Source organism: Tenrec ecaudatus, chromosome 10 (assembly GCF_050624435.1).
Source record: "Tenrec ecaudatus isolate mTenEca1 chromosome 10, mTenEca1.hap1, whole genome shotgun sequence".
Taxonomy (NCBI): Eukaryota; Metazoa; Chordata; class Mammalia; order Afrosoricida; family Tenrecidae; genus Tenrec; species Tenrec ecaudatus.
Genome location: NC_134539.1, coordinates 46,704,659 through 46,716,794, shown reverse-complemented (window position 1 = coordinate 46,716,794; position 12,136 = coordinate 46,704,659). Strand labels below are relative to the sequence as shown.

Here is a 12,136-nt window from a genome sequence, read left to right as displayed (position 1 = left end):
GACAGTGACTTTGAACATCCCCCCTTGTCTTTGCCGCCTTCTTATTGCTCCTCTTTATTTGATGTCTTCCTCATTGGCCTGCCCGTCCACCACACTGAGCAGCAAGTTCCTGCAGCTGAGTGGATCAGCCACCACACAATAAATGCTCATCCCAAAGTAAACTTTATGTAGCAGGGATGTGTGGGCATTAAAGGGCCTGGTGTATAGATTTCCTTTACTACTGTGTGGGGGCTGTCTCACCTAGACATTGAGTTCTTTATTGACAAATTAAAAGACTTTAAAGCCTGAGATGATGAAACCCACAAATCCGAGGTACTGTGCACGGTTTTTTATTTTTACAATTGTATAATCAATCTACCCAGATTCTTTAATATTACAATTATAGTGAAATTGTATTTCACTATAATATAGTGAAGTCTATTTCCGTCTACTTTGTTCGCTTGCTTCTTTGTTTAAATGCCACTCACCCTTCCCTACACTGACACCCTTTGCTGTCTTCCAAGCGTTCCAAGGGACTGAGACTCCTTGCCCACAGGTAGCACCCCTGTCAGAGCCTGTAGGTACTATTTGCAACCTATGAAAGGTGCGGCCCCTCTGCCACAAGGGGGTGCTCTTGTAAACAACAAACCTTGCTCAAGTTGTACTTGGAGGACGTTTTGTAAAGTGTCCTTTTAAGTAAATTAAAGTCTTATTTCCCATCTGAAAATGTCCCACTAGCTCCAGAATACCCTCTCACGGAAACATCCTAAACACCCTCTCTGTTATATTTGGGCAGTGCATCCCTAAGCAACTTTCAGACCTTAAAGCCAAACTCTTCTTGCTCGTACATATGTGTCTTTCTCTGTTTACCACTAAGGTGTGTCCTTCAAATAAATGGCTAGTGGGTTCAAACTGGCAACATTGTGCTTGGCAGCCGAGCACAGAACCCGGCACCCCTCCAGGGCTCCATGGCAGTGAGATTGTCAACTTAGGGGCAAGGGGTTGGGGAGCAGACTTAGTGGGGCCCAAATGGGGCAGAGGTGTTCTGGAGCTACGTCCTTCTAGTTCCTCAGGTGTAAGATGAGGGAACTCAGGAATGATGGGTGTGAAGTGATCCTGGTGCTCGAACACACCCAGAATGCTTCCAGAGGCAGCGGAGCCAATAGAAGGGCACTGTCCACCCCGACTGTGACTGGCTGCTCTCACTTATAAGAGCAGAGGCCAGCCATACACTGCCGCCGACACGTGGGCCATGCCTGCCCTGCTCGCTCCCTGAGGCTGGGTGTTCTGGGCCTCACCAGCATAGACACAGCCCATGCTCGGGAGCTCATGCTTGCTGTCTACCATTTGCTTGCTCCTACCCATTCGGTGAAGGGGTCTGGGAACTTGAACATGCCTCAGTTTCCTCAGCTGTGAAATGGAGCTGGACCAGATGGCCGCAGAACTCTGCAGGGGTCTGATCGCCATGATGGTCTAAGACGGCTCCATACAGTAGAACTTTCTGGACTGATGGGAACATCCTGCCCCAACTGTCCAGTACATGGGCCACAAGCCACATGAGGCAACGGAGCATCTGAAATGTGGCGGATGAAGTCAGGGAACGAGCTGTGTGATCTGATTATTTAAACTGACTGGTAGCTCCTGTGTTGGGCAGTGTAGCCCTATGCCATAGCACGGCTCAGATGTCCCAAAGACAGTGAGGATGGCCAGGGACCGGGCCACTGTCCGGGGGTCCTTGTGCTTTGGAACCCACCCGAAGGCACCTAACGTGAGAACACCGTAGAGTCGAGTGGGGCTCCCTTGGAGGAACAAACAATTCATACACTGAGCTGCTAACCAAAAGAGCCCCAATCCAAGTCCACACAGAGGTTCCTGGGAGGAAAGAACTGAAGATCTCTGGGGGACTTCCCACAGTTCACAGAATGACTCCTTTATCTCACTGTCCCATATTCCCACAAACATTTTTGTTGGGTTTTCATAATCCCCCACCCCTGGTCTTTTGAAATACTGACTGTTCAACCCCTCTGGATCCCAGTTCTACTCCAACGGGGGTTGCCATGAGTCGGGATCAAATCCCCAGCCCCTGGTTGATGGCTTAGATGAAGGCAAAGATGGCATGGTCTCAGTGTGAGCAAGTGCCCATGGGCAGGCAGGAAAACCCAGAGGAGGAAAGCTACAGACGGTTCTGAGCAGTTACAGTAGCCACGTGTCCTTTGCGTAGCTGAGAGCCTAGACTGCAGAGCTATCAGCAGGAATGTGGGGGGGGAAGGTTCCAGAAGGAACAGCAACATGGGCATCTGATGGAACGTCCCTGGTAGAGCCCAGGTCAGTAGTTAAACCACCTGTCGCTGGACACACGCCTCTGCTGCCCCTCTGACGCAGCAGGAAAGGGAGATGAGCTTACAGCTGTGCTTTCGCCCCCTCCCCCAACAACAGGTGATGATGTGAGGCTGGGTGAGGGAAAGGAGGCCAATGTAGAGCCCTCGGATGAACTTTGGACCCTCTAAGTTTTTTATTTTGGGGGGGAGCGGGGCACTGGACAGCCCTTGAGATGCCAAACCCCAGCAGTCCGTAATGTTTGCTCTGATGAAAACTTAAGCCCATCATTGAAACATGTCCTCCTTCCCCTTGATGAAGGAGTCTGTCCGAGAGCAACCCAGCACAAAGCTGCCTGACCCAGAAGTCATCCAGTTCTGTGTCTCCATCTTCAAATGCTCCAGGCTCCTGCTCACCAGATGGCGTCGACCAGCAGTTCTTGGAGGACTACAACAGGGTGACCAAAGGGGGCTCCACGGAGGACTCCAGCCAGTACTACTTCGACAAGGTGAGCCTGCACATTGTGAGCACGGGGCTGGGGGGTGGGGGCTGAGGGGCTCAAAGAGGAAAACGTGGCCATCCCCGGCGGGAGAGACCAGTGTCGTAACTGACCACTTCCCGTGTTTTCCAGTATGATGACGACAACGGCTACTTACTCTTGATCCGTATCACACCGGACGAAGAGGGGAGGTTTGGTTTCAACCTTAAGGTACATTGATCGGGAATCCCCGTGCTTGGAAGCCGTCTTTAGATGACTTGTCAGTTTCCATTGGAAGTGGGCCACACATGCAGGCTACATAAGGCGGTGGGTGGGCTCACCCTTCTTAACGGGGGTTCGTTCTGTGGCCAAGGCAGCTGCCCCATCGCAGCGGGGTGGCTCAGTGCCTGGTCCCCTGTAGAGGTACTTGCTTTCTGTCTCCTGCCAACACCTTCTAATACACTATGATGTCAGTATTTGTAGGCCCATTTTCCAGATGAATACGGAGGCTTAGGGAGGTTAGGTACACCGTTAGCCAGCGGCCCGACAGACTTGAGAGCCCGCAACACAGCTAAGGCTGCTGTCCCAGGCACCTCCCTCCTTGCCATGCTCAGGGGCTCAGCGCTCTCTGTAGAATTCAGCCAGGTGTTCTCGGGACACGGCTGCCCCATCCGTTGACAGGTACTCTCACCACGGCTGCTCTTGCACCACAGGGGCCAAAGTGCTTGGCTCACAAGGCCTCTGACCTACAATACAGACTGACAGATGAGCTGGCCCGCTGCAGAAAAAGCGACGGACACCCCTGCTCACGGGCTGTTGGTCTGGGGTTGCCCATCCCCCAGCTGCCACTGCTCACAGTGCCCAGAAATCCCAGCGAAAGACCTTCCCTCGGAGGGGTGGGTGGGGAAACTTTCCCCGAGGACCTGCCCTCCCCAGGAACGCTCCTTGTCTGGCAGCACTTAGAAGGCACATCACTTGGGGGCCTTCCCTGGAGTGTTGGCATTTTAGCCAGGGGGGCTGGTGCTCTTGACTCGCACCCCTAGCACGGGGCATCTGAGGGTCAAGGGACAAGGCTTCAGAGCCAACTCCACACCGCTGCAGCCTGCCTGGCCGTGCTTCTGGCAGGTGGATCGAGTGATGATGAGGCAGAGGGCCAGGGTCGCCTGCGTGCATGCAGGGAGGGGCTACTCAGCTGGTGTCGGTGCTTATGTGTCGTTGTGAACTGCAGTGTTGTTCATTGTGCTATGCGTTCCCCAGGGAGGAGTGGATCAGAAGATGCCTCTCGTGGTGTCCAGGATAAACCCAGAGTCCCCTGTAAGTAGTCATGGTCGTTGTCACTGCCATTGCCTCCGCTCTCTCCCTGGATCCTGCCTCTGCTGCCAGCGGCAGACCGGGTAGAAGGGGCAGGATGCTGTTTCCTGGGACCTGCCTGGTGCTGCACCTGGCCTTGAAGCTTGTGACAAATGCAGACTCTTGAGCCCATCCCAGACCCACCCCCTCAGCTTCTCAACAAGCCCCCACCCCTCACCCCTGGGGTGAGCTGATCAAGAGAAGAAAGTTGGGGCCTGGAGATTGTTCTGGCCCGCCCACTCTGCGTGGGACATGAACCCTGTCTGTGGGCACCCCCACCATCCCACTCCTCCACCCTCACCGCTCTGTGTACATCTAAAGCATTCGCACTTTGAAGAGGCGCTGTGCCGCCTCAGAAGAGCCAGGTGACGAGCTGACGAGGCTCTCGGCTGCTAACCTAGAGAGAGCCTGGTGGCTGGAACCCAGCAGCTGCTCTGCGGAGCGAGCGGAGACAGTCTACTTCTGTGCAGCTTGACAGCCTTGCACACCCTCCTGGGGCAGTTCTACTCTGTCCTGTAGGCTCCTGAATCAACCCAATGGTTTCACTTGGGTGCAAAGCCTAGGAAACACTGTGGGGCAACTCTGCTCCACCCGGTCCGGTAGCCCAGTGTCAGCATCGACTTCCGGGCAGTGGGCTTGGGTGCCTCCTTGGGGTCTTCAGTAGCTCAAAGCAGGTGGTTCATCTTTATTACTGCCGAGGGCCTCTGTGAGTTAAGTAGGTAGAGGCTCTCACGGGCAGCTCGTGTCCCAAGGATACCTCAGAAACAAGTGGGGGAAGCCGACAGGCGTGACTGCCATGAGAACGACTCTGCACTGAGACCTGCCTGCTTGCGGCCCGAGCGGCTTCTCTGTAGGATCCCGCGGCCAGCTGCCCCCTCCACCGCATGGCAGCAATAAAAATAGCGGCAGCGAGCCCAAGGGAGAGCAGGGCCTTCCAGCGCAGTCTCCAGTGTCTGGGACCGGAGCGCTGCAGCGGGCTCCCCACAGGGATGGCGCTATGGTAACCGAGGCCACCCGCCCTGCCCTCCACACAGGCGGACACCTGCATTCCGAAGCTGAACGAAGGGGATCAGATCGTGCTGATCAATGGCCGGGACATCTCGGAACACACCCACGACCAGGTGGTGATGTTCATCAAGGCCAGCAGGGAGTCCCACACGAGGGAGCTGGCGCTGGTCATCAGGAGGAAAGGTAACAGCGGTGTGTGTGTGTGTGTGTGTGTGTGTGTGTGTGTGTGTGTGTGTGTGTGTGTGTGTGTGTGTAAAAGCTGGCTTTATTTATCTGGCTCTCATACCATGTTTTCAGCATGTTGGATCTGTCGCAAATACTTAAGATCAACAATTTCTACATAAACAACTTGCATGTCTGACTACTCACGTGCAATTGTAGAACTCTCTGCCAACTCGACCCCCGGCCTCCTGTGGCCAGCCCTGGGCTTGTCAGTACCTGCCACCTCACGGAACCAGCCTGGCCCAGCCACAGGATCAGAGCTGCCTGGCCCTGCAGATCAGGAGCTGTTCCGTTCACTCATGTCTGCTTTTGCCGGGGAAGACAGCAGGGCGGCCCCACCCGTCACCGCCTCGCTGCCTCTTACAGGATAAGGGAGTTCTGGAAAGTTCCGGCCAGGCTTCTAGTTCCTCAGGTGTAAGATGAGGGAACTCAGGAATGATGGGTGTGAAGTGATCCTGGTGCTCAAACACACCCAGAATGCTTCCGGAGGCAGCGGAGCCAATAGAAGGGCACTGTCCACCCTGACTGTGACTGGCTGCTCTCACTTATAAGAGCAGAGGCCAGCCGTACACTGCCGCCGACACGTGGGCCATGCCTGCCCTGCTCGCTCCCTGAGGCTGGGTGTTCTGGGCCTCACCAGCATAGACACAGCCCATGCCGGGAGCTCATGCTTGCTGTCTGTTGCCAGCAGAGTCAGCTCCGGGAGGCTCTGCCTGACCTGTGTGCATCCTGCCCCACGGCAATCCACCTCCCCATCGCTGCGAAGCCTGAACTCCGGGCTCAGCATGCAGCAGATGTCTGGGGGTGTCAGTGGCCCATCTTCAGGGGTTGACAGCGTCACGCACATGCCCTCTTCTGTTCTTCCCTAAAGGAACCCTGGCTGTACAGTGGGGTAAGGTGCTCACCGCACAGTTGGCGGTTCAAACCCTCCAGTCGCTACTTAGGAAAGAGATGAGTCTGTGTTCCTGCAAAGAGTGACAGCCCTGAAAACTCTCTGGGGCAGCTGTACGCTGTCCTGCAGTCACTGAATTGACCTGGGAGAAAACCTAGTCACGGAGGGGTTGAGGTGCCCCGCTGCTGAGTGACTGGCAAGGCCTCCGGTTTGTAAGACTGGGGGATTCTAACGTCTGGGAGGTACCAACTTCTTTTTTATTTTATTTTTTATTGGAACAATACCCTTTATTGCTATGTTCTGGCAAATTATCAAAATAAATAAATACAACTCGACAATGTCTATGAAGTGACAGTGGCCCTTTAAATGTCGCACCCTTGTGCAGCAATATACAACCTGCACAACTGTATGTGACAGCCTTAATCTTCTCACTTCCTACTGTTGAATGTGTCTGAAATCTCAAAGACGTTCTCTGGTACACATCTCTCTACTTTTTCAAAATACAAGGGTGTTTCCAAAGGTTCATGGAAAACTAGAATTACAGGACAATGGAGTTTGTCCACAAACTCATTGAAGCCCCCTAGTCTGGTGGAGTCTTAATATATATATATATTTGGGGGAGAAGATGGCTTTTGTTCAGTTAGGCCACAGGACAGTATGACCAATCTCTCCCCCTTGGCTAAATTTCTTTTTTTTAATATATATATATTTTATTAGGGACTCACACAACTCTCATCACAATCCACACATATACATACATCAACTGTATAAAGCACATCCGCACATTCCTTGCCCCAATCATTCTCTTTTTTTTTTTAACATTTTATTAGGGGCTCATACAACTCTTATCACAATCCATACATATACATACATCAATTGTATAAAGCACATCCATACATTCTTTGCCCTAATCATTTTCAAAGCATTTGTTCTCCCCTTAAGCCCTCTGCATCAGGTCCTCTTTTTTTTTCCCCTCCCTCCCCGCTCTGCCCTCCCTCATGAGCCCCTGACAATCTACAGACCGTTATTCTGTCACATCCTGCCCTATCCAGAGTCTCCCTCCCACCCCCTCCGCCATCCACCCCCCAGGGAGGAGGTCACATGTGGATCCCTACAATCAGTTCCCCCTTTCCAACCCACTCACCCTCCACTCTCCCAACATCGTCCCTCACACCCCTGGTCCTGAATGATACCATCCACCCTGGATTCCCTGTGCCTCCAGCTCCCATATGCACCAGTGCACAACCTCTGCCCCATCCAGTCCTACAAGGTAGCATTAAGACCATGGCAGCCGGGGGGAGGAAGCATCCAGGATCTGGGGGAAAGCTGTGTTCTTCATCGGTTCTACATCACACCCTGACTGACCCATCTCCTCTCCTAAACCCCTCTGTGAGGGGATCTCCAGTGGCCGACAAATGGGCCCTGGGTCTCCACCCTGCACTTCCCTCTCATTCACTATGGTGTGTATATATATATACACACACACATATACATATATATATATATATATACACACATATATATACATAGGTACCAACTTCTTAGACATGAACACACCCTGTGGCCACTGGGAGCCTCGTGAGTCTTCAGGACAGCACTGGCTGGGCAGAGTGGCCGTGGTGTTCATAGCTAGTAGAGCTAAAAGGATAACGGCTAGGGCAGGAATCACAGAGGTAGCCGCAGAAGAGCCCACGCTCGTCTGAGAACCATGGTGCTCTGGGAGGAGTGAGGCCCCGAGCTCCGTCCGACACAAGGGAAATCCCATGCCCCACCGTGACCAGCAAAGGCGGTCACTTTGGGCACACTGCCAGCCCTGAGAGTCACTTTCCTGAGGAAATTGAGTCAGGGTATGACGTGGATGTGAGGACAACCGGTTGAGAATGGCCAGCAGAAGTCCGCTCAGCTAGGGGCTCGTTTTCCTCCTTCCGTGGTGTCGTGACGGCAGTAGGGAGCCACTGAAGGCATGTGAGCAAGGGAGGGCCATCATCCCAGAAGTTCCCCTTGGGGAAGTTGGAAAGGGAAGGGACAGCCGACAGGCAGGCTCATGACATTGGGTAAGCGCCCTGGAGGGCGTGGCCACAGGGTGTCTGTGTTGGTCCTTGTCCTCACTGAGTTGCATATGAAGTTGGGTGCCTGTCCTTTGCAGATGTCTACTCGCTGGCTGATCTCAAGTCCGAAGACGAACTGAGTCAGCTGTTCCCCGAGACCATCCTCCCCATGTGCCCGGAGGGTGGGGACACTCTGGAGGGAGCCATGGAACAGCTGAGGAAAGGCCTGCAAAGCGGGACGCTGCTGATCCAGTTTGAGGTAAGACTCTCCTCCTCCAGGTGCCCCGGGAAGCCCTCCTCTGCCTGGCTGGGCCACGTCCACAAGGCCAGCGGGCACCTGATCACAGCTGCGCCGAAGGGAACCACAGACAGAGGGCCCGGAGGGAGCCAGACGCCGCTTTCCCTGGGGTCAAAGGGGTTGTCTGAGTGACAGACCTAAGAGCAGGGTGAGTCTGTCCCCTGAGGCCCCCTCGGGACCTGGGAAGCTGCGCAGTGAGTGACCTAAGGAAGCAGGATGGGGCAGCCGCCCGTCACTACTCTGCTTCCCCCTTGATTGCAGTCACACAATGTAGCCATGGAGAGACAGGTCAGGAACAGAGGAGAAGGGACTTAGAGGGCAGACTGCTGCCGACACAAACGCTCCAAGCCTGCGGGTCCCAGAAGATCATGGTCAGATGGCATCTGAGCAGCCGAGGGGTGGCAGTGGGGCCCGGCCTCCCACCCCACCGGCCACACCTGAGGATCTGAAGCAGTGGAGGCATCCGAGCAGAGCGTCTTGTGCCTCTCCTTCCTCCATCCCCGCGAACCTCTGTGCACGTGAACAGGAACCAGAATCAGGCCCTTCCTCCCAGGAGCTCCTGTACCCCACGGGGTGGAGGCCCCAGACAGGCGCGCGCGTGCGCACACACACGCACACACACACAGTTCTTTAATAGGCAAGGAAGAGGTCCAGAGGGGCCGGGGACTTGGCTTCAGTTTTCCTGATCACTAAGAATTCAAAGAGGATGTGTTTCTCTTCCCAAGTACATTAAGGTAAAACAGTCTTTTCACGCAATGAAAGACAATACAAGGAAAAGCACAAAGAAGCATAAAAATAAGCGATAAAAAGAAAACCGATTCCGGTTAGCAATCACACACACCCTCTGCATTCGTCAGTTAAGAAACGGAACCTTGGATCTGGTTCAGAACAACAAAAACCAGGCCTGCGCGGTTTGTGAGAAAGGCACAGGAAGGAACAAGACACGGCCGCAACATTTGTTCCATGCACTGGACTGCAGATTGATGCAGAAAAGCAGGAGCCACGTGTAGTACAATGCTTGACATAGAGCCGTGAGAGAGCGAAGTTTCCTCCGTAGCCATCTAAGGAAGAGAATGTAGACCGGGCCTGCTATTCGAACAACACTGGAAATCAAAAACTCACAAATGGAAGGTGCAGGTAATGATTGACAGGGCGGGAAATCAGTAGGGACTCTGATGTTTTTCATTATCTTCCTTGACAGATAAGACAGATAAAAAGTAAATTGGGGGGAAATGAGTCTCAAGGGCTCAGTGCTTAGGCACTTGACGGCTAACCCAAAGGTCTGGGGTTCAAACCCTCCAGTTGCTCCCATTTGAGCACCAGCCCCCATGAAGATGACACCTGGAAAACTGGGATCCCCCCCACATGGCCCGGTAGGCTGGCTGTGAGTCCGAATCAACCCAAGGGTGCACGACAACAACTGTGACATTTTGTGGAAATGAAATGGGGAGCGGTTGATAGTTACCTACTGAGAATGATATCCTACAAACAGGAAGGTCCCGTGTGAGTAGTCTGCCGAAAGGCTAGGCAAGCTTAACGTTTAAAGACTATGCAGAGGTCATGTTCGCTGGCCCGGCACTGCAAAACAAGTTCAACATCGAAATATACACTGTAAACAGTATAGCTCACGAAGCTTTTACAGGACTCTTCAAATTCATCAGAACAGTCAGCGCTGACTCAGAGTGACACCTGTAGGTTTCCAAGACTGGAACCCTTTGTTTACGAGCATAGAAAGCCCAGTCTTTCTCCCTTTGAACTGGGTATGGTTTCGAACTGCTGACCATGTGGATCACAGCCCAGCATGTAACCACTACACCAGCAGAGCTCCTAATTGAAACAACAGGAACGTAAAAATCAGCCACGGAATCACCCAATGCGAGCTCTTTGTGGTGTTGGCGGGGACTTGAGAGGTGAGCGGCACCGGGAGAAGAGTCATTCTCTATGCAGCAGGCCGGCACTCAGTGTCCGGTGTGTGTCTGGTGCTGAGCCAGGAGCAGGAGTGTGAGCAGGAAAGGGAGGTGGGGGGTTCTGCCCAAAGGAGCTTGTGCCTTGACTTCGTACATTTGGAAAGACGTCATGAGTCCCAGAAACAAGTGACTACCAGAGTACTGTAGGATTTTATTATGTGGAACGTCAGTGCGTCACACTGTGGTAGCTCGCATGTCTCTATGTCGGCCTACAGTGATTCCGTCAGCATTTTAAAGACCAGCAGGGTCATCCATGGTGAGTAAGTTTCAACAGAGCTTCCAGACTGAGAGACTAGAAAGAAAGGCCTGGTGGTCTATTTCTGAAATAACCAGTGGCCCTCGTGAATGACAATAGAATACTGCCTAGGAGAGGCCTGGCACGGGGACCCCAGGGTTGGAAGTCCCTCGTGCACAGTGCCCACGCAGGGCTGGAGCTGAATGGCACAGGAGAGGGCAGTGCCGCCTTCTTTTACACAGGTGGTCGCCATGTACTGGCACTGGCACCGTGGCGACCACCAGCATGTTCTGTAGAACGAGTTGGGGGAGCGGGAGAGAGGTTCGGGGGATCCTCTCGGGTGACATGTCGGATGGATAAGGACCAGCCAACTCATTCCTATCAAGTCAGCACCAACTCATAGCAACCCAAAGGGGCAGTGTCGAGATGCCCCGTCAGTTTCCGAGACTGCGTTTCGTGTGTGTGCTTTGATGGCTTTATGGGTGTAGAAAGCCCTGTCTTTCACCGGTGGTTTCAAACTGAGGACGTTGTAGTTAGCGGTCCCACACGTGTCCCGCACATAACCACTACTCTACCAGGGCTCCTTGGTAAAGGACTCACGCTCACTAGCTCCCTGCCGTCGAGTTGATGCTGACTCATAGCAACCCTAAAGGACTCGGTCCAACTGCCCCTCTGGGTTTCTGAGACGGTAACTGTTTATGGGAAGAGAATGCCCCGTCTTTCTCCCTGATAAAGGACAGGTGGGAAGGCCTCAGCCTGAACCTAAACTCATAAACTGACAAGTTGCCAAGGAAAGGGGCCCACCTGGATTGGAAATTGTGGAGGAAGTGTGTCCAGGTGATGAAAGGCAACCAGTTCTGTTTGACCAGAGTCCACCAGGAGGCGCTGTAGACTGTCAATGAGGCTAAGACTGCCCAAAGCCGAGACTTGGCGTAAACTCCTCCGGGCGAAGACGGCAGTTTGTTTGAGCTCACGGTCAGAATAGAGCCTTCCATAAAGTGTCCCTTAAACGGTATTCACGGGCTTTTTGAAAAGGATATCATTCTTCAGGGAGAAGGACCCGCCCCATCCCCCAGTTCTATTTGGGAGTAGTGCTTCTTGAAGGGTGACCCTCTGACTCTGTGTGGAAATCAGCTGAGGAACCTTTTAAAATGGGGCCCAGCCCACAGTGACCCCATCGGCAGCTGTGATCTGGGTCCCAGCCAGATGGCCACACGCTGACCCAGAGCATGATGGTGGAGCTCCCCACAGATCCATTGTCCCACGGCCCCTGGTCTTTAGTCTCGTCTTTGGAGGTACACGAAATGAAGAACGTACCAATTTCAGGGTCATCGTTTGGCATG

At 53.5% G+C, this 12,136-nt stretch overlaps 1 protein-coding gene across 1 annotated transcript in view; it reads left to right on the top strand.

Moving 5' to 3' along the window:
- Nucleotides 1-12,136, top strand: part of PTPN3 (protein tyrosine phosphatase non-receptor type 3) — a 111,281-nt gene that overhangs the window by 79,291 nt on the left and 19,854 nt on the right. The window contains exons 15-19 of the mRNA XM_075560290.1: nucleotides 2,617-2,803; nucleotides 2,927-3,004; nucleotides 4,031-4,087; nucleotides 5,158-5,314; nucleotides 8,392-8,552. Coding sequence (XP_075416405.1) covers nucleotides 2,617-2,803; nucleotides 2,927-3,004; nucleotides 4,031-4,087; nucleotides 5,158-5,314; nucleotides 8,392-8,552 — 640 coding nt within the window. The remainder of the gene's footprint in view (nucleotides 1-2,616; nucleotides 2,804-2,926; nucleotides 3,005-4,030; nucleotides 4,088-5,157; nucleotides 5,315-8,391; nucleotides 8,553-12,136) is intronic.